This window comes from Macaca fascicularis, chromosome 5 (genome assembly GCF_037993035.2).
Source record: "Macaca fascicularis isolate 582-1 chromosome 5, T2T-MFA8v1.1".
Classification (NCBI taxonomy): domain Eukaryota; kingdom Metazoa; phylum Chordata; class Mammalia; order Primates; family Cercopithecidae; genus Macaca; species Macaca fascicularis.
Window position 1 is genome coordinate 120,205,971 of NC_088379.1, and position 24,488 is coordinate 120,230,458.

At 36.2% G+C, this 24,488-nt stretch overlaps 1 protein-coding gene and 1 long non-coding RNA gene across 6 annotated transcripts in view; both read left to right on the forward strand.

The window, feature by feature from the left end:
* The window catches only part of UGT8 (UDP glycosyltransferase 8), an 84,986-nt gene extending 73,349 nt beyond the window's left edge, over positions 1-11,637 (forward strand). For all 4 annotated transcript variants that reach the window (XM_045392806.3, XM_005555783.5, XM_005555784.5 and 1 more), the window contains exons 5-6: positions 736-955; positions 9,354-11,637. In XM_045392806.3, the coding sequence (XP_045248741.1) occupies positions 736-955; positions 9,354-9,717 (584 nt within the window). In that variant the 3' untranslated portion in view covers positions 9,718-11,637. The remainder of the gene's footprint in view (positions 1-735; positions 956-9,353) is intronic.
* A 6,721-nt stretch (positions 11,638-18,358) lies between these two features.
* LOC141410381 (uncharacterized) lies at positions 18,359-23,986 on the forward strand. 2 transcript variants are annotated; one of them, XR_012435348.1, is made up of 3 exons: positions 18,359-18,458; positions 20,626-20,712; positions 21,811-23,986. It is a non-coding gene; the product is annotated as an uncharacterized lncRNA (long non-coding RNA). The 2 variants fall into 2 exon arrangements; XR_012435347.1 differs by having other exon boundaries at positions 23,738-23,986.
* Positions 23,987-24,488: the final 502 nt, after the last annotated feature.

Here is a 24,488-nt window from a genome sequence, read left to right on the forward strand (position 1 = left end):
CAACTCTTATGCCAAACTTTTGATCTCTTTTATGGAAATGTAGGCCATTTACCAGGAGAACAAATCTAAGTTTTGAATTTCCACATTAATTTTGACAAATTATCTCTTTTATTCCTATAACAACTAGACGTTATGTGATGTCTCATGTCTTACAAATGATTATAAATATTTATCTCTACATGATTGAGCACATAAATGTAAAATTAAACCCTAAAATTGTGAAATACTAATGCTGATAGAACTTGAATGTTGTAAATAGTGATTATAACATTTCTTTTTGGAGAAGCACACAAACTCTTCATTGACTTCTGGAATCCAGCCTTTCTTTACATTTGTTTAAAAAAGTGTTTTTGACTTTAACGTTGATAAACATTTGAGTAGCCAGAAAGTAGATGTCTATGTTTTCACTCTGGTATTTGGCATTTCTTGCTTTCATTGGCTTCCTAATAATTATTGGCCATTTAAATATGTTAGTCATGCAGTGTTTGTGTTAAAAATAGTAACGTACATTTTAACTACCTAAAAATGGCTTTTAATTGATGTATCAAAATCTGACAATTATGTATATAACAAATATTTTAATTGGTGTAGAACAGGAATCAGTGAAATTACACTTTAGGAATCCTTTATCTGAAATGCATGTTTACTGTGGTGTCAATTTTAATACATTTCTGGGAAAATCTCTTCTGTAGAGTAATACTGTTGTAAGTTGTTTTCTTTTTCATCTTTCTTCAGGGCATTCAAAGATTAAAGCCTTCCTGAGTCATGGTGGCTTGAACAGTATTTTTGAAACTATGTATCATGGTGTGCCTGTAGTGGGAATTCCACTCTTTGGAGACCATTATGATACTATGACTAGAGTACAGGCAAAAGGAATGGGAATATTACTAGAATGGAAGACAGTTACTGAAAAAGAGCTGTATGAAGCACTGGTGAAGGTTATCAATAATCCCAGGTAAGGTTTTGAGAGGTGACAACGTGCTAGCAGCCCTCACTCGCTCTGGGCACCTCTTGGGCCTCGGTGTCTGCTCTGGCTGAAGCACTCTAGGAGCCCTTAAGCCCTCTGCTGTGCTGTGGAGGCCCCTCTCTGGGGCTGGCCAAGGCAGGAGCGGACTCCCTTTGCTCGCGGGGAGGTGTGGAGGGAGAGGCGCGGGCGGGAGCCCGGGCTGCACAGGGCGCTCCCGGGGCTGGCCCCAGGCTCCGCAGCCAGGCCTGCTGGGCTTGATCCGGAGATGAGCTCCCTCTGGGCTGCCGGAGTACCCCCAGTGTCCCGCAGCGAGTGCCAGTGAGAAGTCAAGCCATCTGGGCTTCTGGGTCAGGTGGGGACTTAGGAGAACTTTCCTGTCTAGCCAAAGGATTGTAAACGCACCAGTCAGGACTCTTTGTCTAGCTAAAGGTTTTTAAACGCATCAATCAGCCCCCCTGTTGAAACGGACCAATCAGCTCTCTGTAAAGTCGACCAATCAACAGGATGTGGGTGGAATCAGATAAGGGAATAAAAGCAGGCTGCCCAAGCCAACTGCAGCAACCCGCTTGGGTCCCTTTGCTGTGTGTGTAAGGTCTGTTCTTTAGCTCTTCACACTAAATCTTGCTGCTGCTCACTCTTTGGGTCCGCGCCACCTTTATGAGCTGTAACACTCACCGGGAAGGTTTGCAGCTTCGCCCCTGAAGCCAGCGAGACCACGAACACACAGGGAGGGACGAACAGCTCTGGACAAGAGGAACGAACAACTCCGGACGCGCCACCTTTGTGAACTGTAACACTCGCTGCAAAGGTCTGCAGCTTCACTCCTGAGGCCAGGGAGACCACGAACCCACCGGAAGGAATGAACAACTCCAGACGTGCTGCCTTTAAAGAGCTGTAACACCGAGAAGGTCTGCAGCTTACTCCTGAAGTCAGCGAGACCACAAATCCACCAGAAGGAAGAAACTCTGGACACATCTGAACATCCAAAGGAACAAACTTCGGACCCACCATGTTTAAGAACTGTAACACTCACAGCGAGGGTCCATGGCTTCTTTCTTAAAGTCAGCGAGACCAAGAACCCACCAATTCCGGACACAGTTTCAATTAACATTAAAGCTGATGAATGTACACACCACAGTATATTGTCAGTAGCCAATTATTTTCAATAGATTGTCAATAAATTATAAAGTTATGGAAATATCCTTTAGATTCCTGTGATAATGCTTTATGCATGTTTTCTATAATTTAGAAAATAAAAACAGCAGTCATTTGACCAGCCATGTTGACACCAGATAATATTCTACCAGGATCTTCCAAACTGAGGGAGAAACTGCAATGTGAACAATCTTTGGATATCTACATTGTGTCAAATGTTATGTGCTTATTTCATTTTCATATTTATAACAGCTGTATATCACAGTTTTTATTATCCACATTATATAGGCAAGACACTTGATATTCAGAGAACTTAAGTAATTTGGCTTACAACAGCAATCATAGTCGAAATTAGAAGCCAGGACTGTCTGATTACCAAGACAGTGCTCTTTGTACTGCATGGTAAGCCTGGTGTTGCTGGGTTTCCCTAGCACTGAGTATTAAAGAAATGCGGAGATTTATTTACACAGGTGAATGATGAAGCAGAATCTTTATGTTTGCTTTTAAATTCTTGATAGGTCCTGAGTTAAGTTAGTTCACAAATGAGTCTCAAAGGGTGAAGAATTGGCCTGTGTAGTTTTAAAACAAAGTAGCAGTTTTCTTCATTTGTAGAGATGATGTTTAATTTATCTTGCATTTCCGATAGCATTAAAGATTAGAAGAGTATAAGCTTTTTCTTTTTATGCCCAGGGGATATGGCTTAACATTGGCTTGAGAAACACTGCCACATTCTAAGGAACGACCAATAATAAGAAAAATTATTTCACGTAAAAGGATTATGCTTGCATATAAAATGCCGAATTCAACTGAAGTTCATTATACTGCCTTTATGTGAGCTCAGAGGTGACCTTCATACTCTGGACTCTGAAAGGATCCAGTGCCGGATACAGCTCTGCCATTGGAAGCAATGTGTTCCATAACTAGGGTTACCTAAGTAGATCCCTTCTTCTGTTATCTATAGTTTTTCTTTAAAGGCGTGCTTTTCAAAACATGATATTCTTTCATGTGTGTATATATATGCACACACATATACATCACATATGTATCATATGTATGTGTGTACGTATGTGTGTGTATATATGTAGCCTTTCAGGAAAGTTTGTAAAATACAGCCCTAAGTAGAATTATGGGGAAACAGTTGCAGAACTGCTGAGATTGGGTCGGATAAAAAGGAAAGAGCAAAAATCTAGGTTATTCACAGGTAGTTAGTCCAGCTGTGTTTTGTGAGGCATGAACGAAGCTGAATCAGAGCAAGAACAGGTTACGATCTTAGGTCAAATGGCGGTTCCAGCTATAGAATATTAGAGAGATGTAAGTGCTTGATTTAAGCATTATTCTATGCCATGAATAAATTTATATCATTTCCAAAAGTATGCATATCAGATAATGAGTTAATCTTACATAACTTGAAAACCTTAAATATTTAACCGAAAGGATTTTGTACATAGAAAGATGTCTTAGTCAATGTAAAAAATGCCAGTGATTTGTGTAGCATGTCCTTTGCTAAAAGTCATTATATAAACTGAAGTCATTTGTCTGTCTTTGTTTCAAATGTGATAATATTCCACATTTAACAGGTGATAATTATTGAAAATATTAGTTTGCCTCACTAATATTGTGTCCGAGATATTCTAGTTTAAACCAAGTAACTAATACTGTAAAAGAAGATTCCTTTTATGAAGCCAGCATTATCCTGATACCAAAACTGGAAAGACACAACAACAACAACAACAAAAAGAAAACTTCAGGCCAATATCTCTGATGAACATCAATGTGAAAATCTTCAATAAAATCCTGGCAAACTGAATCCAACAGCACGAGGCGGGCAGATCATGAGGTCAGGAGATCAAGACCATCCTGGCTAACATGGTGAAACCCCCGTCTCTACTAAAAATACAAAAAATTAACTGGGTGTGGTGGTGGACGCCTGTAGTCCCAGCTACTCAGGAGGCTGAGGCAGGAGAATGGCGTGAACCTGGGAGGCAGTGCTTGCGGTGAGCTGAGATTGCACCACTGCACTCCAGCCTGGGCGACAGAGCAAGACTCCGTCTTCAAAAAAAAAAAGCTTATCCACTATGATCAAGTTGGCTTTATCCCTGGGATGCAAGGCTGGTTCAACATGTATAAATCTATAAAGGTAATCTATCACATAACCAGAACCAAAGACAAAAAACCACATGAATATCTCAATAGACACAGAAAAGCCTTTGATAAAATTCAGTATCCCTTCATGTAAAAAACTCTTAATAAACTAGGTATTGATGGAACTTATCTCAAAATAATAAGAGGTATTTATGACAGATCTACAGCCAATATCATACTGAATGGGCAAAAGCTGGAAGCATTCCCTTTGGAAACCAGCACAAGACAAAGATGCCCTCTGTCACCACTCCTATTCAACATAGTTTTGGAAATTCTGGCCAAGGCAATCAAGCAAGAGAAAGAAATAGGGAGGATTCAAATAGGAAGAGAGGAAGTCAAATTGTCTTTGTTTGCAGATGACATGATTTTATATTTAGAAAACCCCATCGTCTCAGCCCCCAAATTTATTGAACTGAAAGGAACTTCAGCAAAGTCTTAGAATACAAAATCCCTGTGCAAAAATCACAAGCATTCCTTTACACCAACAATAGGCAAGGAGAGAGCCAAATCATGAATGAACTCCCATTCAGCAGTCACTACAAATAGAATAAAATACCTAGGAATACAGCTATCCAGGGATGTGAAAGACCTCTTCAAAGAGAACTACAAATCACTGCTCAAGGAAATAAGCGAGGACACAAACAGATTGAAAACAATCCATCTTCATGAATAGGAAAAATGAATACTGTGAAAATGGCTATACTGCCCAAAGTAATTTATAGATTCAATGCTATTCCCATCAAACTACCATTTACATTATTTACAGAATTAGAAAAAGCTATTTTAAATTTCATATGGAATCAAAGAAGACCCCATATAGTCAAGAAAATCCTAAGCAAAAACAACTAAAAAAAACCCAAACCAAAACAAAACAAAACAAAAAAAACAAAGCTGGAGGCATTTCACTACCTGACTTCAAACTATACTACAAGGTTGCAGTAACTAAAATAGCATGGTACTGGTACCGAAACAGATATATAGACCAATGGAACAGAACAGAGACCTCAAAAACTACACCACACATCTACAACCATCTAATCTACAAACTTGCCAAAAACAAGCAATGGGGAAAGCATCTCCTATTCAGTAAATGGTGCTGAGAAAACTGGCTAGCCATATGCAGAAAACTGAAACTGGACCCCTTCCTTACATCTTATACAAAAATTAACTCAAGATGGATTAAAGACTTAAATGTAAAACCCAAAACCATAAAAACCCTAGAAGACAACTTAAGCAATACCATTCAGGACATAGGCATGGGCAAAGACTTCATGTCTAAAACACCAAAAGCAATGGCAACAAAAGCCCAAATTGACAAATGGGATTTCATTAAACTAAAGCTTCTGTACAACAAAAGAAACTGTCATCAGGGTGAACAAGCAACCTACAGAATGGAAGAAAATTTTTGCAATCTACCCATCTGACAAAGGTCTAATATCCAGAATTTACAAGGAACTAAACATATTTACAAGAAGAAGACAACCCCATCAAAAAATGGGCAAAGGATATGAACAGAGACTTCTCAAAAGAAGGCACTTATGTGGCCAAAAAACGTGTAAAAAAGCTCAACATCACTGATCATCAGAGAAATGCAAATCAAAACCACAGTGAGATACCATCTCATGCCCAGTCGGAATGGCGATTATTAAAAAGTCAGGAAACAATAGGTGCTGGTGAGGCTGCGGAGAAATAGGAACGCTTTACACTGTTGGTGGGAATGTAAATTAGTTTAACCATTGTGGGAGACAGTATGACAATTCCTCAGGGATCTAGAACCAGAAATACCATTTGACCCAGCAATCCCAGTACTGGGTATATACTCAAAGTAATATAAATCATTCAGCTATAAAGACACAAGCACACATATGTTTATTGCAGTCCAATTATAATAGCAAAGACATAGAAGCAACCCAAATGCCCATCAGTGACAGACTGGATAAAGAAAATGTGGTACATATACACCATGGAATACTATACAGCATTAAAAAGGAAAGAGGTAATGTCCTTTCCAGGGACATGGATGAAGCTGGAAGTCATCCTCAGCACATAACACAGGAACAGGAAACCAAATACCGTATGTTCTCACTCGTAAGTGGGAGTTGAACAATGAGAACATATGGACATGTATTCCATTTTCTTTTTTTTAGAAGAAATAACGACAACAACAAAAACCCCAAAAAGTATTACTTTTTAAAAAATTCACAACTTAAGTAAAATTACACATCTTACATCTCTGCTTCCTAATGCTTTGGATTCATTTAATAAAAGCCTATTGCTTTTTTGTTCATTTGTTTGAGAGGATTATTTTGAATCTGAAGCTTTTATTATTACAAAATAAATTAGAGAGAAAGATGGAGAGTTGATGATTATTAACTTAGCACATATCCAACCTGTGGTCAACTTTTAATAGAAAATATTTATACTTTTGTAAAATTTAATGTACATGTGAGCCCCTTACAAGGTAATTGTTTTATTAAAAGGGGCTTTATCTAAGAGATCCCTTGGAATAACGTAGAGCTGTCTAGAGTGACCATTTTAATCACACCATTTTTTTTTGCAATATTCATATACTTACTGGAAGGAATTTTGAGTTGTAAAATAAACTGTGTTCATAGGACAATGCCACTACACTAAATTTGAGGCCAGTTTCAGCATGGAAAATACCTGTCCCTCAAAAATTTATCTGTGAATTCTCCAATATTCCTTTCCAGTTGATCTATGGACCTCCTCTAAACAGAATAGTCATACAAAATGAAATCGGTTAGTAAGCAATCCAGCTTTATGAGTCTACTCCTAGGTGGGACTAAGAGTCTGACTGATGAAAGTCCCTGTTCAGAAGCTGAGTCAGATGTCAAGAGCTTTTCTGGTAATTAGTGACCTAGGACGAAGTAAACATATTGGAGTTCCATATGAGTTAATAATTTATTCAAGAGTGCAAGAAATCAGATTTCCCATTAAAGCATCTGTTTAATCTGTTTAATCATCACTAGAGAAAGGGTTATATACACAGTGACATTAAGGTACCTGAAGACTTAAGATTATTTTTTTCCTCCTTTTCCATCTTTGTTAAAATAGAAGGTTGGATTTTATTTTCTAAGATGTCACGTTTCATTTTTGTATTTTAAAGATACTCCTTTGCCCCATAAGCATTTTCTCATAAAATGGAGTAGTAGAAACTTTTTAGTTTCCCTTTTGCCATCAGTTAGAAATTATGATAAATTACAAAGCAAGTGAGGATAGCCTTTTAATATTTGGTGAGGTTTTTATACTTTTTAATACAACTAGATTTATTATCTGGTCATAATTTTCTTCTGAGGCATTGGTGAGAGAGAAAACGTGCCTGTTAATTACATACTCTTATGTAATAGTGTTAATTTGCTTTTTCTTTCACTCCTAACAACGTTCTGTTCACTGCCTCTCAAATTTGTTTGCATAATTGTTAAAACTTAATGTTTAGGTCTAGAGTGAAATCATAAAAAATAAAGGCTCATCAAATCAACTCAAATATCTGAGTATATTTTTCATTAGGCTTTGTAATCTCATAGCTCCATCCTCACATTTCTAGTGGCTCTCTCGGCCTTTCCTTTCATTATAGCCCAAACTGTAATCATTTACAGCAGCATGTCTCGTGTTCTGTGTTACTGTGTTCTGTTAATTAACTCTGCCATGTGAGTCATTCAAGCTGGAAACATTGCAGTTACATATGATCTCTCTCTTTCCCTTCACATTTAATCCACACTCTTACTAACTCCTGCAAACTCTTCTACTACACCATTTCCCTTTATCTGTCTAATTCCACCACCATTTTTTTAGTCAGTCTCTCATTGGCCATTTTTGAGGTCTTTTTAATGGACTCTGCATCACGAGTATCTTCCCTCTGCTTTAACAGCCAGTCTCCCTGATCTAATGGCTCCTTGGTTCTAAGAAAGAAGCTATTATATCTTGTCATTCAGAATACCCATGGGGAAGACTCATCTTCTTCCAATCTAATTTCTAACTAAACTTCATACTTTTTCCAAATGAATTTGTTCTGGGTGTATTCTTACTCCCCCACTTTTATGATTTAGTTTACACTCTTCTCTTGGCTTTATCAAGTCTTCACATGTGTCCAATCTTTTGTTCCTCTATAATGCACAACTCAGTAGTGCTATATCCTCCATGATAGATTTTGTATCTCTGGAGGTGGAAATTATTTCTTATGTCTAAGCAATACAAACTTCAGTCATGAATTCATGCAAGAGGGCTTTAGCTGTTTGTCAAAGACTGGCACACGAATGTGCAGTCACATGTTTTTAGATTAAAATAAAATGCTTATATTTTACTACTTTGTGATTCCCCATTTTCCTTGGTCTTTCAATCATTTAAGAGGGTGTCTTCTTTATATATATATACATGCATACATTACCTGTATATGAATACTGCATATAACATCAAATCTGACTTCATGGTGTTTCTCAACTCTTTTTTATCTCTTTAATAATGTATCATCACCCCATATTTAATGTTATTTTAAATTAAGACAAAATTAAATATTATTGCTTAAAAAAGTGATAGAATGAAGTTCTATATCTTTTTCTCCATCTTTCTTTCAGAATCTAATAAATTTAGTTTCCATATTGGTTGAGACTTGTTGATTTATATTATTTAAAAGTATGTAGAGAGAAGAACTACATGTAATGTTGTGTGGAAACAGCAAAGGGTTTGGAGGCAAGAAATTCTGGGTCTCAACTTTGTAACATAATCAAGTTGCTTAGTGTCTCTGATTTTCACTTTTCTCACCAATTTAAAATATATTTTATTGGGTTAACATAAGATAATGTGCTTAAAGCACTTAACACAGTGCTTGCTTTGTAACATAATCAAGTTACTCAGTCTCTCTGATTTTCACTTTTCTCACCAATTTAAAATATATTTTATTGGTTTAACATAAGATAATGTGCTTAAAGCACTTAACACAGTGTTTGTACATGCAAAGTACTTACTAAAGAATAGTAGTATAGTTTTTATTATTTTCCCCTTTTATGTGAAGATATGCATAAATATAGAACTTTATTATTAACCTCTTCATTCTGTGTTCCCCTCTCCATAGCTACCGTCAGAGGGCCCAGAAGCTTTCGGAAATTCACAAGGATCAACCTGGTCACCCTGTCAATCGAACTATCTATTGGATAGATTATATTATTCGTCACAATGGAGCCCATCACCTACGTGCCGCTGTCCATCAAATCTCTTTTTGTCAGTATTTTTTACTGGATATTGCCTTTGTGCTTTTGCTTGGTGCTGCCTTGTTTTACTTTCTCTTGTCTTGGGTGACAAAATTTATCTACAGAAAAATCAAAAGTCTGTGGTCTAGAAATAAGCATAGCACAGTTAATGGACATTACCACAATGGAATCCTCAATGGCAAGTACAAAAGAAATGGCCATATTAAACATGAAAAGAAAGTGAAATGAGCCAACAGCCCAGATGATAGAAATAAATTGGTTCACTCATTGAATTTTTATTGCTATTATTTAATCTAACAGCTACTAAAAGTAAAACAGTAAACAATTCTAACATGCCCTTATGAGATCTACTAATGAAATTCTGTGGAATTAAGATGGCTGTAAAAAGCACAAACCTAAAATGCAAAAATGTATTTTATTCAAATACTGATGTAGAGAGTTTTGGCACTGAACCTTTTAGAAGCCTTAATTATTTTAAGTGACTGTGTCAGACCTTAGTTTTAAATCTTCATATGTGTGTGTCCTGGATCAGGAATGGTTGCATTTTTCTTAATAAGGTTGTGTGTGTGTGTGTGTGTGTCTGTGTCTGTGTGTGTGTGTCTCCTAATTAAGAGAATTTTTACTGGCTGCTTGTTACATTTGTTGAGGGTACAACACACTCAAGAATAAAGTAAAAGGATAGTCAGGATCCAGATGTTTCTTTTCTACCATTTAATATGTGTGAACTCAGAACACCACTATGAAAGAACACTTTCCCCCAAAACTGGATGCAGAGGAAGAAAAAAAAAAAAGGAAATGGCACAGTTTTTTTGTAATTTTTGTTTTATTTTTGTTGTTGTTGTTGTTTTCCTTGTTTTTATTTTCTGATAGAGTATGTCCACTTCTGGGGGAAAAACATGTAATTAAGTAAATGTATACATTGGTTTTCACATTTTACTTTTGTTTTCCCACTACCAATAATTTTCCTCTGGAAGAATTTTATAGTTTTTTTCTATTTAATTTTAATGAGTAACAATATGTTAAATGCATAATTAAGACAAAGCAATGAAATTCTGACTTTATTCAAAGTACTGAAGATTATTGCTTCCAGGGCATTTTTAAACAGCACCACTGTATTGTTGAATGTTTATGTAACTGTTTGATGGCTTTTCTATAATGTAACTTTTGAATGTTCAGGTGTTACATTTCCAAAGTTTTACTTTTAAAAAACCATCTTCTGATCCCTTTTATTGTCCAGGCCACAAAAGCTATATTACATAGGTGCCAACATTTAATTCCTTTAAATGAAACATTTGCAGTTTTCCATATTGGTACCTGCTTTGTCTGGAGACGTCTGAGATCTTGTTAACAAATCAGACTTTACACTATATACAGATGTGACAGATAAATTGAACCACTTTTTTGTGAAAATGAATTCCTATCATCCTCCTCATTCCCTCAGCCCTCACCTCAGCAGCCTTTTCCGGTCATTGTGGCTGACGTGGAGCAGTGACAGTATTCATTTGAGAACAGGGATGCAAGTCACAGACATCATAAAATCAGGGCCTCCCTGCTGAAGCATTCACTAGTTGGCAACTATGAATTTCTTTCATGTCATTCTGTTTACTTAGCACTTGCACTACCCTTGTTGGTTGAGTGTATGCTTTATTTGTTTGTAGCTTGAAATCCCACATCCGATAGCTGAGAGTAGGCAAATACAACATTTACCTAATGTTACTCACTAACATGGAAGAGTTGTGAAAATTCTACAGTGCTGTAAATCCTTGGCATACACTATGACAAACAACTTCATTACTCTCCCACCAGGAGCATTTCTCCTGCACTTAGAAATAATGTCACAAGTAGTTTTCTAATGCACAATGCAGACAAATGTACTGCTCTCTGAATACTTGAAGAAATGGTATTATACATACATAGAAACCGATTAGTTATACCTTTTCACAATCTTATTACGATGTTGCCGTTAAAAGGGAAAAAAGACATAGGCAATGAATGGTGGGATAGTAAGAGGACTTAGAGTGTATGAATGAGTTGATTTTACTTTTTTGGAATTGGATTAAGTTGACAGTAGGCACTGATTGGATGATTAAGCATAAGTTAATCTCCACTGTGATAAAAACTTAAATAATAAACATGATTTAAAATAGAGAAGTGTTGTTGGAATAAAATTTTTATTCAGATTTCATAATATTATATATATTCATTTTAAACATGTTTCTAAGACAGGTCTCCCAGCTTTTGTATGTATTTATGAGTGTGCAAACAATGTATTAAATGTGAGACTTTTTTTTTTTTAATTGTTAAACAGAGGGATTTACCTTACAAGGACATGGACATGGATCTTAAAATTCTGTTCCAGAAGTAAGAATGTTAAGTGTAGGTATTTACTGATCATTGTTGTTTTTTATTTTTTCTAGCAAGATTATTGTTAGATAGTTTTGGTAAATAGGGTGATTTTTAAATTTTCCACACTTGGGCTAGATTGTATAATAAAGTAAAGTTTTCAAGAAAGTATTTATTCATTTATTATTTAGAAAGAGTTTCTGCAACTATTAAAATATTCCCATAGCTGGTTATCATCATATCAAACACAAATGAGAATTAAGACATTTTTCCTCTAGAGTAGCAACTTCTGTTATCCCTCCACATAGACCATAGGGGCAGGATTTGGGTGTCCAGAGTTGAAAAGAGCTAATGTTTGGGTTAAAGTAATAGTTTATGATTGAAGCTAGAGATTCTCTTCAAAACTCAGGTTCTCTCTCAGTCCCAAATACTGCTAAAACTGAACAACTCCACTTCAAAAATAAAAGGTTTATAAATGAAAGAACCAAAATAAGTTGAAGAAAAACCTCAAGGGATAATCCAGCAATCTGTTTTACTAATAGTATAATTCATATTTCATTCTAGCTTCTAAGTAATTCAACCAGCTTATAAATATAAAATCACACTAGAGAATGGTTATTTGCAATCAATATAATCAAAAACGTCTGAAATAGAAAAATTTTACATTTCATATGATGAGGTTTGAGAATTATAGGAGTTCTATTATTGAAACTTCTCTAAAATGTGCATTAAAGAGCTGCTTATCATGCTTCTGAGATGGTAACATTTTAGCCAGCTTTTGAAGACATGCATTTCATGTGAAGATACTATTGATATTTTTGACAGCAAAAACATTTTTCCAACAAATTTAATTAGAAGGGTCTTAGATATCCACACAATTAAAGTATTTATATTGCCGTTTTTCTGCAAGTCCTACAGAGTGTTAAAAATCCCCGATCACTTGGGTGTTTGGGTTGCTGAGTTGGGGTTAGCAGGGCAGGTAAGGTGTATTGGTACCAAGACGCCTAGCTTTTAAAATATGGAAACCAAAGGCACACAATACTTATATGACTCATACCTTCACTTTTGGGTAAGGCAGACATGATGTAACAGATAATTCATTTATATTGTATCCTGCAAGACTAGTGATCTTCCTTATTATAAATAAAACCAGCAGATTATTTTCAATAGAGTAATATATAATCCAACATTAATCTCAGGTAATACATTATCTCAGGTTTTTCATTTATTAACCAGGAAAACCTGAAGTTCTTGCTGAATTTTATAGAATTAAAAGTATTTTATTTCTGTTAGTTTCTATCTACAATTAGTTTTAACTTTTCAGTAACCCTATTTTGTGCAGTGATTATTCCATATTCCTGACAGCAGAGGTGACTTCAGTTCCACTGTGTCAATTTAATAGTTACTTACTTACTTAATTTATTTGGAGACAGAACCTCCCTCAGTAGCCCAGGCTGGAGTGCAGTGTCGCAATCCCAGCTCACTGCAACCTCCGCCTCCCGGGTTCAAGCAATTCTCCTGCCTCAGTCTCCCGACTAGCTGGGATTACAGGCATGCACTACCATACCCGGGTAATTTTCGTATTTTTAGCAGAGACGGGGTTTTGCCATGTGGGCTAGGCTCTTCTCCAACTCTTGGCCTCAAGTAATCCATCCGCCTCGGCCTTCCGAAGTGCTGGGATGAGATGTGTGAGCCACTGCGCCCAGCCAATACCTGTATTTTTAAAAAGATAATATCTACTAAGCCACGAGGCTTAGTCGTAATATTAAGATATTTTCATTGAAGTCAAAAATAACTAAAAAGCAGTGCAGAGAGAAAAGTTTTGTTGAGATTCGTTATACAAATAGGTAATATTTTAATCGAGGGATCTATTACTCTTAGCATAGCACTGCAGTAGAGTATCTAATGTGTTTGAAAAGATGAATTTCATATGTTCATGCTAATTTTGCTTTAGTTACCCTTGTAGAACTTTGGCTGAAGGCCATGAATATTCTTTACTTTTAGCAGAAAATGAAAACTTTTGAATGTAAATGCATTCGATAAATTGCATAACATTAAACTTCAAATTAGCAAGGATGTATATCTCTGGGTAACTTATTTTGTCTATAAAAGGAACTGGCAGAGACGAAGCATCCAGAAAAGCCCAACGCTATGATATATTAAAGATTCTCAATTCTGCTTCCAATCTTGATTCTGCCCTCCATGTATAATGAGAGGTTCAACTTATGAGTAAGAAGGCAGGGCAAGAGTACCTAAAATACCAATGTGAACAATTAAGTTTGAGTCATCAGAAAAAACAAATGCTAAAGACATATATTAGGTTGAACAAAAATATGTATTATTAATACCATTTACATATATTTATGTGTGTAGCGTTTACACTATCCTCGCAATTCTTTAGAAATTTGATTTTTAAAAAATTTAAAATGCTCTCTCAATTTTGTTAAAAGAATGGCAGTATTATGAAATTTTTGAAGTCTTTTAAGAAACAAAAACTATCTTTTTAAAACTAAATAAAATTCAAAAGGACTAGCAAGTTTTAGATTGGCCAGATCTACCCCTGTAACACTTCTTGCTAAAATATTAGGAATAAATAGGACGAAATTGTTACAAAATAAAATCAAGTCACTGCTTTGATGTATTCTTCTTTCTTGTACTTCCATCTTCTAACTCTAAAATGGAAAACATTTTGAGATTTAGAAATTTAAACCACACTTAGATTATAGTATATATAACATTTCTTCTCATTTGCAATCTCAAAAGATGAAGTCAGGAAAGAAATTTACTTTGGGTACCTCTGAATAAATTTCATGAATCCAAGAGAATGGATACACCAGTTGCACCATTTGAGAAAGCGCAATTAATTTTGAATTTGAATATGCCATACTCCAGGTCCAGATTTCATCCTACTGACATGACACAACCTTCCTTACCTGTTCTCTCCCATCTTCATGCTTCTAAGCTTTCAGTTTCCTCTCTTGGGTTTTCTATTACCCTTAGGTATTTTCCAAGCTGCCCTATCCTTTTCAGGTTTATGGTGCATAGATTGTGCCTGTCTATCTAATGTGTATCTAATGATTTTTTTTTTTTGAGACAGAGTCTTACTCTGTTACCCAGGCTGGAGGGCACAATCTCGGCTCACTGCAACCTCCTCCCCGCAGGTTCAAGCAATTTACCTGCCTCAGCCTCATGAGTAGCTGGGACTACAGACGTGCACCACCACACCCCAGCTAATTTTTGTATTTTTAGTAGAGATGGGGTTTCACCATGTTGGCCAGGCCCAGGCTCTTCTCAAATTTCTCACCTCCAGTGATCTACCCACTTCAGCCTCCCAAAGTGCTGGGATTACAACTGTGAGCCACCATGCCCAGCCAGATGCTTTTGTTTTTTAACAACAAGGAAATACAATAAACTCAAACATTGTAATTTACAAAGGTAAGCTAAGAAAATATCTAGCATTTTTTTTTAAAGTTTTATTTGTACTAGATTAATGCCTTTTAGGATGTAAGATCAAAAACAATGGATGTGCATATGGTGCTTCTTATGGGTATTGGGAGGAGGGCTACCACTGAATGAGTTTGCACTCTCTCAGGGCACTGCACAACACTCTGGATGTGGCACTGAATGAACCATTTGGGGCATAGCTCAATGATCACTATCAAGCCACATATACTCTTCTTATCCCTAACTTGATCAGCTAAAATTTTTAGACAATTGCCTTGTACAAATAGAGACGTTGGCTTTCCTCTGTGGAAGCCTGTCTAAAACATTCATTCTTGGTGCTCCTAACAGGATCCTTTTGTACCAGAAAAGAGTGCTGTCTCTGATTCTATAAATCTCACTTGACATCACTCATATTCCCAGTGTTAAAATGTGCTAGAACTGCAGCCATCTGTCCGCTGGAGCATGAGAAAAGCCCAAGACAGATAGGTGGCAGGTATTAAAAAATGTATCTTAAGCTAGGATTGCAGCAGTAATTGTCTTTCCTATAACAATGAGCAGAAAGGTGTGGATAGCAAAGGCAAGGACAACCTGGGAAGGAAGCAGCAGTGAGTGGTTACAGATCAAAAACTACCTCAGAATTCCTCTCATACTTTTCAAAATGGATTTTTATTCCACCTGGTATATTTAAGTGATATTCTGGAGAAGCTTATCTGAATTGGATAGGTAGGTCCCCCAACTATGCAATCTATATTTTGGAATGGTCATCCATCTTTTTTTAAAAATTATTATTTCATCAGAGATAAGGTGGGAAGGAGCACAAATCAAGCAAAGATCTTTAAAGGTCTTGAATGTAAGGCCCAAAGATGTCAGTGGAATTTGGCAAGTGCAAGACTTTGGCAATATCTAGGCATCTATAGGCATATGGACCATATAATGTCATGCATGTTCTAGTGATGCAAATTTCAACATGAATGGGTGTCCTACCTGAGAATGTGGCCATACCACTGGAAGTGTAGGTGGCATCAACTCACATGTTTGTGCATATCAAGACAGAAGGTGCAGAACATCTCTCTGCTGGCTATCATTTCTTATATCAGAGGTAAATGACAGAAATTTAACTAATTTTTTTGTTCTCCAATCATAAATACATTTAGCGTTAGGTGACATGGAATTGCATTTTATAGTCGTGTGTTCTATTCATCTACCAGCTTTCAGGTGCCAGGTCTAGTATGTTTGCTCTTCCTCACTGGTTAAGAAACTGCCCATAGATATACACAGTAAATCTGTTCAAATTACACAAAAAATTCTGTGAAAACTAAATAGAAAAGAAGCAGATGGGGGAAATAGTACAATTTAAAAAGGTATTTTAGATTCCTTAAAATTTCATGCAAGTTATGTTGCTTTAATTTCTTATTTCTCTTGCTTTAATTTCTTATTTCTGTTAAATGAGTAGTAGCCTTACATCACCACTTTAGAATACTCGGCTTTAAAGTTTAACAGTATTGGTTGGACGCGGTGGCTCACGCCTGTTATCCCAGTACTTTGGGAGGCTGAGGCGGGCAGAACGCAAGGTCAGGAGATCGAGACCATCCTGGCTAACATGGTGAAACCCCGTCTCTACTAAAAAAAATACAAAAAGAAATTAGTCGGGTGTGGTGGCAGGTGCCTGTAGTCCCAGCTACTTGGGAGGCTGAGGTGGGAGAATGACATGTACCCAGGAGGTGGAGTTTGCAGTGAGCCGAGATCGCACCACTGCACTCCAGCCTGGGCAACAGAGCAAGACTCTGTCTCAAAAAAAAAAAAAAAAAAAAAAAAGTTTAACAGTATTAAGAGTGTCATCCTAAAATCCTATTATCAAGTACAAAAGGAGACTAAATAATATGCCTTTCCATAGCCTGCAAATAACCCATTTATTTGTGCAATTAAGCAATGACTGTCAGTTTTTTAAACTCTAATTATCCTTGTGTATGGCTTGAGATGCTATGTTTATTGCTACTTTTCAGGTTTTTCTGTAAACTTTTGTTTTGGATTTCAATTATAAACTAATAACTGAAAATGTGGGTTGCCTGTTAATTTTGGGCTGTAATACAGAACACTGTTCAAGACTACTTGTCACTTGACCATTATTGATATTCCGGCCCTTGAATCCTCTTACCAGTCAGCCCAAATGCTCTTATTAGTTACAGGTAGGAGCACATCTTGTTATTATCAGCATCAAATAGCTCCAGTTGTTCTTATTCTGGTGTCTCTGCTCCTAGAAGGCTCTGGATTTCATTGTAAGTTAGATATCCATTTGCTTTGTTGTCAGCCTATAGAAAAAGACTTGACGGTCTATGAAAATAAAAAAGTTTGCTATATTTCAACTCAAATTTTCAATGTTAACCCAAACATCTACACCTTTAAGAACAGCATTTTGTCCTCCTGGGGCTGGTCTTCTTTCTGGTCCTCAAACATTCCTAGATCATTCTTTGCTTCCACCTTGACTTTCATTGCACATCCCTTTACCACTTCAGTTGTTCCTTTCCTTTCTTTCAACATCCAGTTTACCTCTTTTCTTCATTCTACTTGAATTATCTGATAATTTACTTCAATAATTTTTCTTCTGTGATCTGTATTCTCATGATGTTTTATATCTAATCATAAACTAGTGTTTTCGTTTTCTGTTTGCCTCATTCCTTAACATAAGCACTATAATGGAATATTCTTCTTCGCTGGTAGTGTAGTTTTTTTATATATTCGTTGCATCTTCTTTCTCTCCTAAAACTGTTATAAAAAACTTCCATCTGGCTACATTTTAATGGCCTTTTTATCACAGTCTTTGCACTTCCCTTGTTTACATTCATTTGCTACCTTCTGTCTAATATTTCTTAATATTATATCAAAAGATGCCTACTTATGTTGCTAAAAATTCTGAACATACTGATATTTCTTACACTCGTAAGTTAGTAAAATTTATTAATTTATACAAAATCATATGTTTCTTCATTTATAACACCACCAAATACTATTCCTTTGTCAGTATTCTTACTATTCTCTTGATCTCACTGCTCTAAGTACTGCCTTTATTAAAACACAAACAAACATTGTTTTCTGTTTCCAAAGTGCCAGGCTCTGTATGTGATACTGGAAATACAGGGATGAAGAAGTGATAGTTTCTGACCTCCAGGGGACAAAACCAGCAAGTAAGCAGTTTCAATAAGCAAAGGAATATATTTTGTAATATGGGTACAGACAATGTACTATTGAAACAGAGGAGAGTGAGAGAAGTTTCCACGTGGGGATTGTTTCAGTTGAGTCAAAAAGAAAAAATAGAAGCTCACCAGGTAAACAAATAGATAGAGGTAATTTTTGGAAGGCATGACCCTATGGTCAAAGGCATTGAGTTATGGAAGAGTGTGGCACATTGGGGAACTGCAGGTAGTTTGCTCTGATAGGAGTATACATGATGAACAGATGTAACCACTATGCTAAACAAAAACAAACAAACCAACAAAAAACTTTTCTAACTGACCTCAGTCTTACTTTTGGCTCTTTAGTTTATTACTGTAACACAATCTGCTTTGCATTAGCTATTCAGTAACTTTCCCCAAGATACCTGTTTGTGTTCCTGAATGTTCGATACCTGGTCATATGGCACAACTTTCAAAACAGCTGGTGTTAAGCTTCTTGTGTTACAGATGATTTGATGTAATGTAAAGGCTCTCTGTTCAAGCTAAATTGTAAATAGACAAAAGGATAGCACTCAAGCTTACTTGTGCTTGGCTTAGGAAATCTGTCAAACAGTTTTAGTGTGTACAGCTTCTTCTTAGCTAGTTTGCAGAAGAGAAACGAGAATTTTTTCATCTTAAAATATGAAAAGGAATATGATCTGGTAATAAAAGAATCCAGCAATTGCAACAATTTATAAAACATTTTTTACTTAACATAGTAAATAAATATAAATGACTAGGAGTACTGACTGACAGCGTGTTCAAGATAATAGTGACAGGCCGGGTGCGGTGGTTCACACCTGTAATCCCAGCACTTTGGGAGGTCAAAGTGGGCTGATCACCTGAGGTGAGGAGTTCAAGACAAGCCTGGCCAACATAGTGAAACCCCGTCTGTACTAAAAATGCAAAATTAGCCGGGTATGGCAGTAGGTGCCTGTGATCCCAGCTACTTGGGAGGCTGAGACAGGAGAATCACTTGAACCTGGGAGGCAGAGGTTGCGGTGAGCTGAGATCGTGTCACTGCACTCCAGCCTGGGCAACAAAGTGAGAGTCTATCTCAAAAAGAAAAAAAAAAAAAAAAAAGAAAAATAAATAACAGTGACAGAGTAAGTATAATATTACAATTATCTAGGCAGTCATGAATTACATAGGTGTGCATGGCATGGGTTACTATATAATGTTGGGTCTTTGGTATAGAAAGAGAAATTACTACATTAAGAAGTTACTATATAAGAAATATAATAACCAAATGTCATATATTATATTTTTTAGGGATTTTAACTGCAGCCACACACATTATTCAATTAGCACTTGCTTCTTCCTGCAATTTTTGGTTTTGCTTGAGTAATTATTACTCTATTTTTATTAATCTCCATTTTGCAAAATTATACATGCCAAATACCAAACCCACATCCCAGAATTATAACAAATTTGGTTTCTAAAGCTTCCCAGATGTTTAAAACGAAAGGGATATGTAAACCAAACTTCTGTATGACTGAAGGAACTGAGAGCAATAATGAAGTGTGGTAAAATAAGTAATTTTGACTATTAATTTAATAGCTCTCTTCTCAGATTCAATATATTTTCTCTGTCAACAGGTAAAGAACACAGACTGTAAAGTAATAGAATTAGGAAAAGTTTCAGGTTTGTGTGTGGAGCTCCTGCAGATACAGTACCTTCTAACCCCTTTAACAAATATTTGATTAGATTATTCTAGCTCATTGAATCTATTATATCCTAGGAGCTGGCAATAACCAATACTCCTCCTCCTTAGGGATGAAAGAAAATGATTTTTCTTCCTTTATCCTGATTCGTTTTGGAGAGAAAGTGGGAAAAGGAGGCCAGGAAAGCAAACAGCCTTGAATTTTCTTCCACTAGAGGCAGATGATGGTATAATCAAATAAATTAAAATCTGCAAACATAGATTTTTTTAAAATCCATATTCAAAAAATGTTGTTTCCATATTAAGCCCAGAGCTACATTTATAGGCAGATTAAAACAATAAGATTTAACTGTCTGATAGGCAACACAAGATGAAGTGGGAGAATTTAGATTGGTTCCATGCCTCTACAATGAAAAGTCATTTAGATGTCAACTCTAAGAGAACATTTGTTACATCCCGTATTGTTTCTCCCTCTAGGACTTTTGCTGAAGTTCTTTTGTCCAAGAGGGAATCAAAAGCTCCTTCCCTTCAAATCCTGTGAACCATTTTCTTCTAAAAACAAAAGTAAGAAATACAAACTACTGTATGCAAATAATATTTAAATTAAAAAACAAAGTTATCACTGACTTATTTTATACTTGCTTTAGAGAACTTAAGCTCAATCATTTGCATAGGGTGCTCTATGATGGGTGACTATTTCATGCTCAGGATGCCTGCTCCTTGGCCAACATTTATTGAAGGTCAGAATGTAATATACTTTTCTGTTTAAGGAGGCTGGACTAGTGGCCTTGAAAGTCCTTCCAACACTGGGTGGGCCATCTGACAAATTAATAGCAGATTCCCTTGGTTTTGTCCAAGCCTTTGACTTTCCTTCCCTCTTCAGTGAGCAACTCCATTCCAAACCTGGGGCTTTGCATCACCCAGGGTCTCCCCACTTCTGAAATACTCTGCTCTTAAGATTTCCCCTCTGTTCTTAGCCTCTTAATATTCCAGTTCCCATTCCCATTATTCTCTATTGGTGTTCAGCTCATAACTGCTCCTTTTTTTCCCTGTCAATCTAAAAGATTCCTCCTGGATACATTCTATTTAATAATCACTCTGGGCCTTTGATCTCTAACTTAAACAATTCTATTGTCTACACCCACAAAACTTGACTCTACTTTCCTACTACACTCACAAAGCAAAAGTCTAATCCTGGATAAACCCAACCACCTGTGTTCTCCACTCCTGTACCTGGACTCAAGAAATTTTACAGAAATCAAATAGCCACGTGGATTGGTGCTACTAAAATTGAAATCCCACAGATCAAGGTCCTCATCTTAGTTGAACTGTCAATGATACCTGCACACCATTTTATATTTCCATTTTGACTCCCTCTCTTATTATCTGTAGCTATTTCAAACCTTCACCATTTTCCCCTCAGTTTTTTTTTTAATTTGCCAATTTACCTCCACTGATTTCAGCAGATTATCTTTTTCTACTTACTGAAAGAAGTAATTCCCAAAGCAAGTGTTTCTTCATCTTGCTGCCACTTCTAACTTATTTGTGTCCATACCTCTATTTTTCTTATTTTCTATAGTTTCAGTGAAAAAAAAATATAGCAAAAAGTTAACGACACACACACTTTCTCTTCTAGTGCCTAAATCTAATCTCATTTTTCAGATTCTACTCTGCAGTTCTTTGTCAAGCTATCCAAGTGAAAATATCTAGGAGACATTTTTATATACAAATCTGGAACTCAAGAAAGCAAGCCTGGTTGGAGATTCATGTTTGAAATTCAGCAGCAAATAAAGATGAATTAAAACTGTAGCAGAAGAACAGTGGCTGGCACATATAATACAGTGAATAATATCAGTCTATTCTTGTCTCTGTTTCCCTAATCTCATCCTCTTCCTCATTTCCTCTCTTAAATAGTGACACCAGAATTAATACCACCGCTCAAGCCAGTAAATCCTTGTGTCACCTTAGATGCCTACCACACCCACCATCTTCAACCAGTAACGAAGTTTTGTTAGTTTACCTCCCTGGTCTCTTTTGAGTATCTGCTGTATTGCCGTTGCCTTCATGCAGCTGGTTAGCGTGTTTTTCCTGGCTTATTGCCACTGTTCCCTAAGTATTTGCTCTGCTTCCAGGCTGTCTTTCCTGCAACCTATTTTCCTTCCACTTATTGAATTATCTGTGTACACATGCAAATGTGGTCATTCTATTTATAATTACTCAAGGTCTTTAAGTAGTTCCCTAGTCACAGTAAGATAAAACCTACCCTGGCACATAACACCCTTCGTTATTTGGTGCTTAATTGCATCTCTAAACTCATTTCTTTTTACTTTCTACACTTCCTACCTGCTCGATACAGTCATTTGCAATTTCTCATATGTATTATGCTATTTTTAATAAACATAAGCTTTAGTATCTCTGCCTCTTTCTTGAGTTCCCACTACATACCATCTTTTTCCTCACCTCTTCCCACTTCTCTCCTCACCCTTTCCTTGACCGAATATTTCCTCTTAAAATCATAACCCTAATATTATCTTTTAGAGAAAGACTTCTCAGTCTGAGTTATTCTCCCTGCTCCCAAGTTTTCTTCTGGTTTTCTGTGCTCATGGCTCCTTATTATAATTGCTCACATATTAGTTTCTCCACTGCAGAAACCATGTCAGTGACTTTTTAATTTTCATTCCCAGCACCTAGTAGAGACCTAAGACATGGGAAGCACACATAAAATGTTTGCTGAATGAACTGAAGAAGCATTTTGGTTCATTATTTATCCTATTGCTTCTGTATCTGTATATGTTAGAATTTAGGATGAGAATTTGTGGTAGAAGTAAAGCTAAATTTGTGTAAGATGAGACAAAATATATTTAACTGTAACTCTTGGCCACTCTGACTCAAATAAGACCCCCTTGCTAGCTTTCTCTGAGTACTAAGCATATACATATATTTCCCCCCTCCCCTTCTGGGCTTTAAATTCTTCCATATCAGGAACCACATCGGTCAGGCTCAGTGACCTATCCTCAGTGTCTGGCACAGGATATTTTCAATAGAGGTTGTGAGATTTACTAAGTAATTGATTATCTTCTGGAGAAAGTCTAGTGGAATAATTGTTCTCGATCCTTCATAGGCAAACTTGTTTCTGAATCTTTGTTAAGTAGTGCCTTTCTTTCTTTTTGCCCTTACAAATTAAAGCATAAATTCACTAATTTTATATGATATATATAACCTATGTGTTAAAATATATGGGATGTGAATTCGAGCTCAACAACGATGTTATTTTTAAAAACCAAACCAGAAACACATACAAATATGTTATTTTAACGCAGTAGAGAAAGCTCAAAATAATAACTTGTATCCCTGTCAAAAGCAGGCAACATACAGTCATATAGTAATTATATAATAGTATTTGATAATATTTAAAGGATAAATATTATTTAGAATAAGGCAAGTCATGTGGAGACACTACTTTATACTTATTACATTATTTTCAGATGATATGCTTGGACATTCCACTTTGTTATTAAATCATGAAACTTACCTGTAAGATTCTTTATGAATGAAACAATTATCTTGTATTTCTCTTTCAATATTGCAGAATCTGTCTTTAGTATCTTTTGATGCTGGTCCTGGAACAGCTTTTACAAAGAAAACAACACAATCAGTAATCCTGGTCTAAGAGATGTGAGAAAATGAATAGTCACATTCTTGGTATAGTATGTCCATGCAAACAATTGTAGGTCTATTATCACTTTATAATCATCTCACCAAGTAATCTGGAACAGAATGTTTAATTCCATGCTCTTTCTGTTGTAAACACAATTAAAAACCTACCTATTTTCACATGTTAATGTTTCATTTTCTTTTCTCTTCTTGCTTAGTGTTTGTCTGTGTATGTTATTTAGACTCCTCAGCAGGATAATACATTTATTTGTTCATTCAGAGAAACATGTACTGAGCACCCACTCTGTGCTAGGCGCAGGACTATGTGTTGTGGGAGACCAAGCTGAAAAAGACATGGTCTTTGGCACAAAGACCCTACTGTCTAATGATAAGTATGACAACAAGAGGTTTTTGAAGGTGTGATGTGTGAAAAATGCCCAGGCTGAGATTTCTAGTACAAATAATATTTTCAAAGGTTGTTTAATCCAACTCTTTGATAAAAGAGCCATGGTAACAATGAAAAACATAAAAAGAATTACTTTAAGTGCTCAAGAAATCAAACAACAGGTAATCATTTGAGAACCCTAAGATAAATTTTGACTAAATATAAAATACCATGTGGCGTGAAGGAAATGGAAGGCCAGAAGAATGGAAGACCCCCTGGAGTTTTAAGAGTGGTAGAGAAT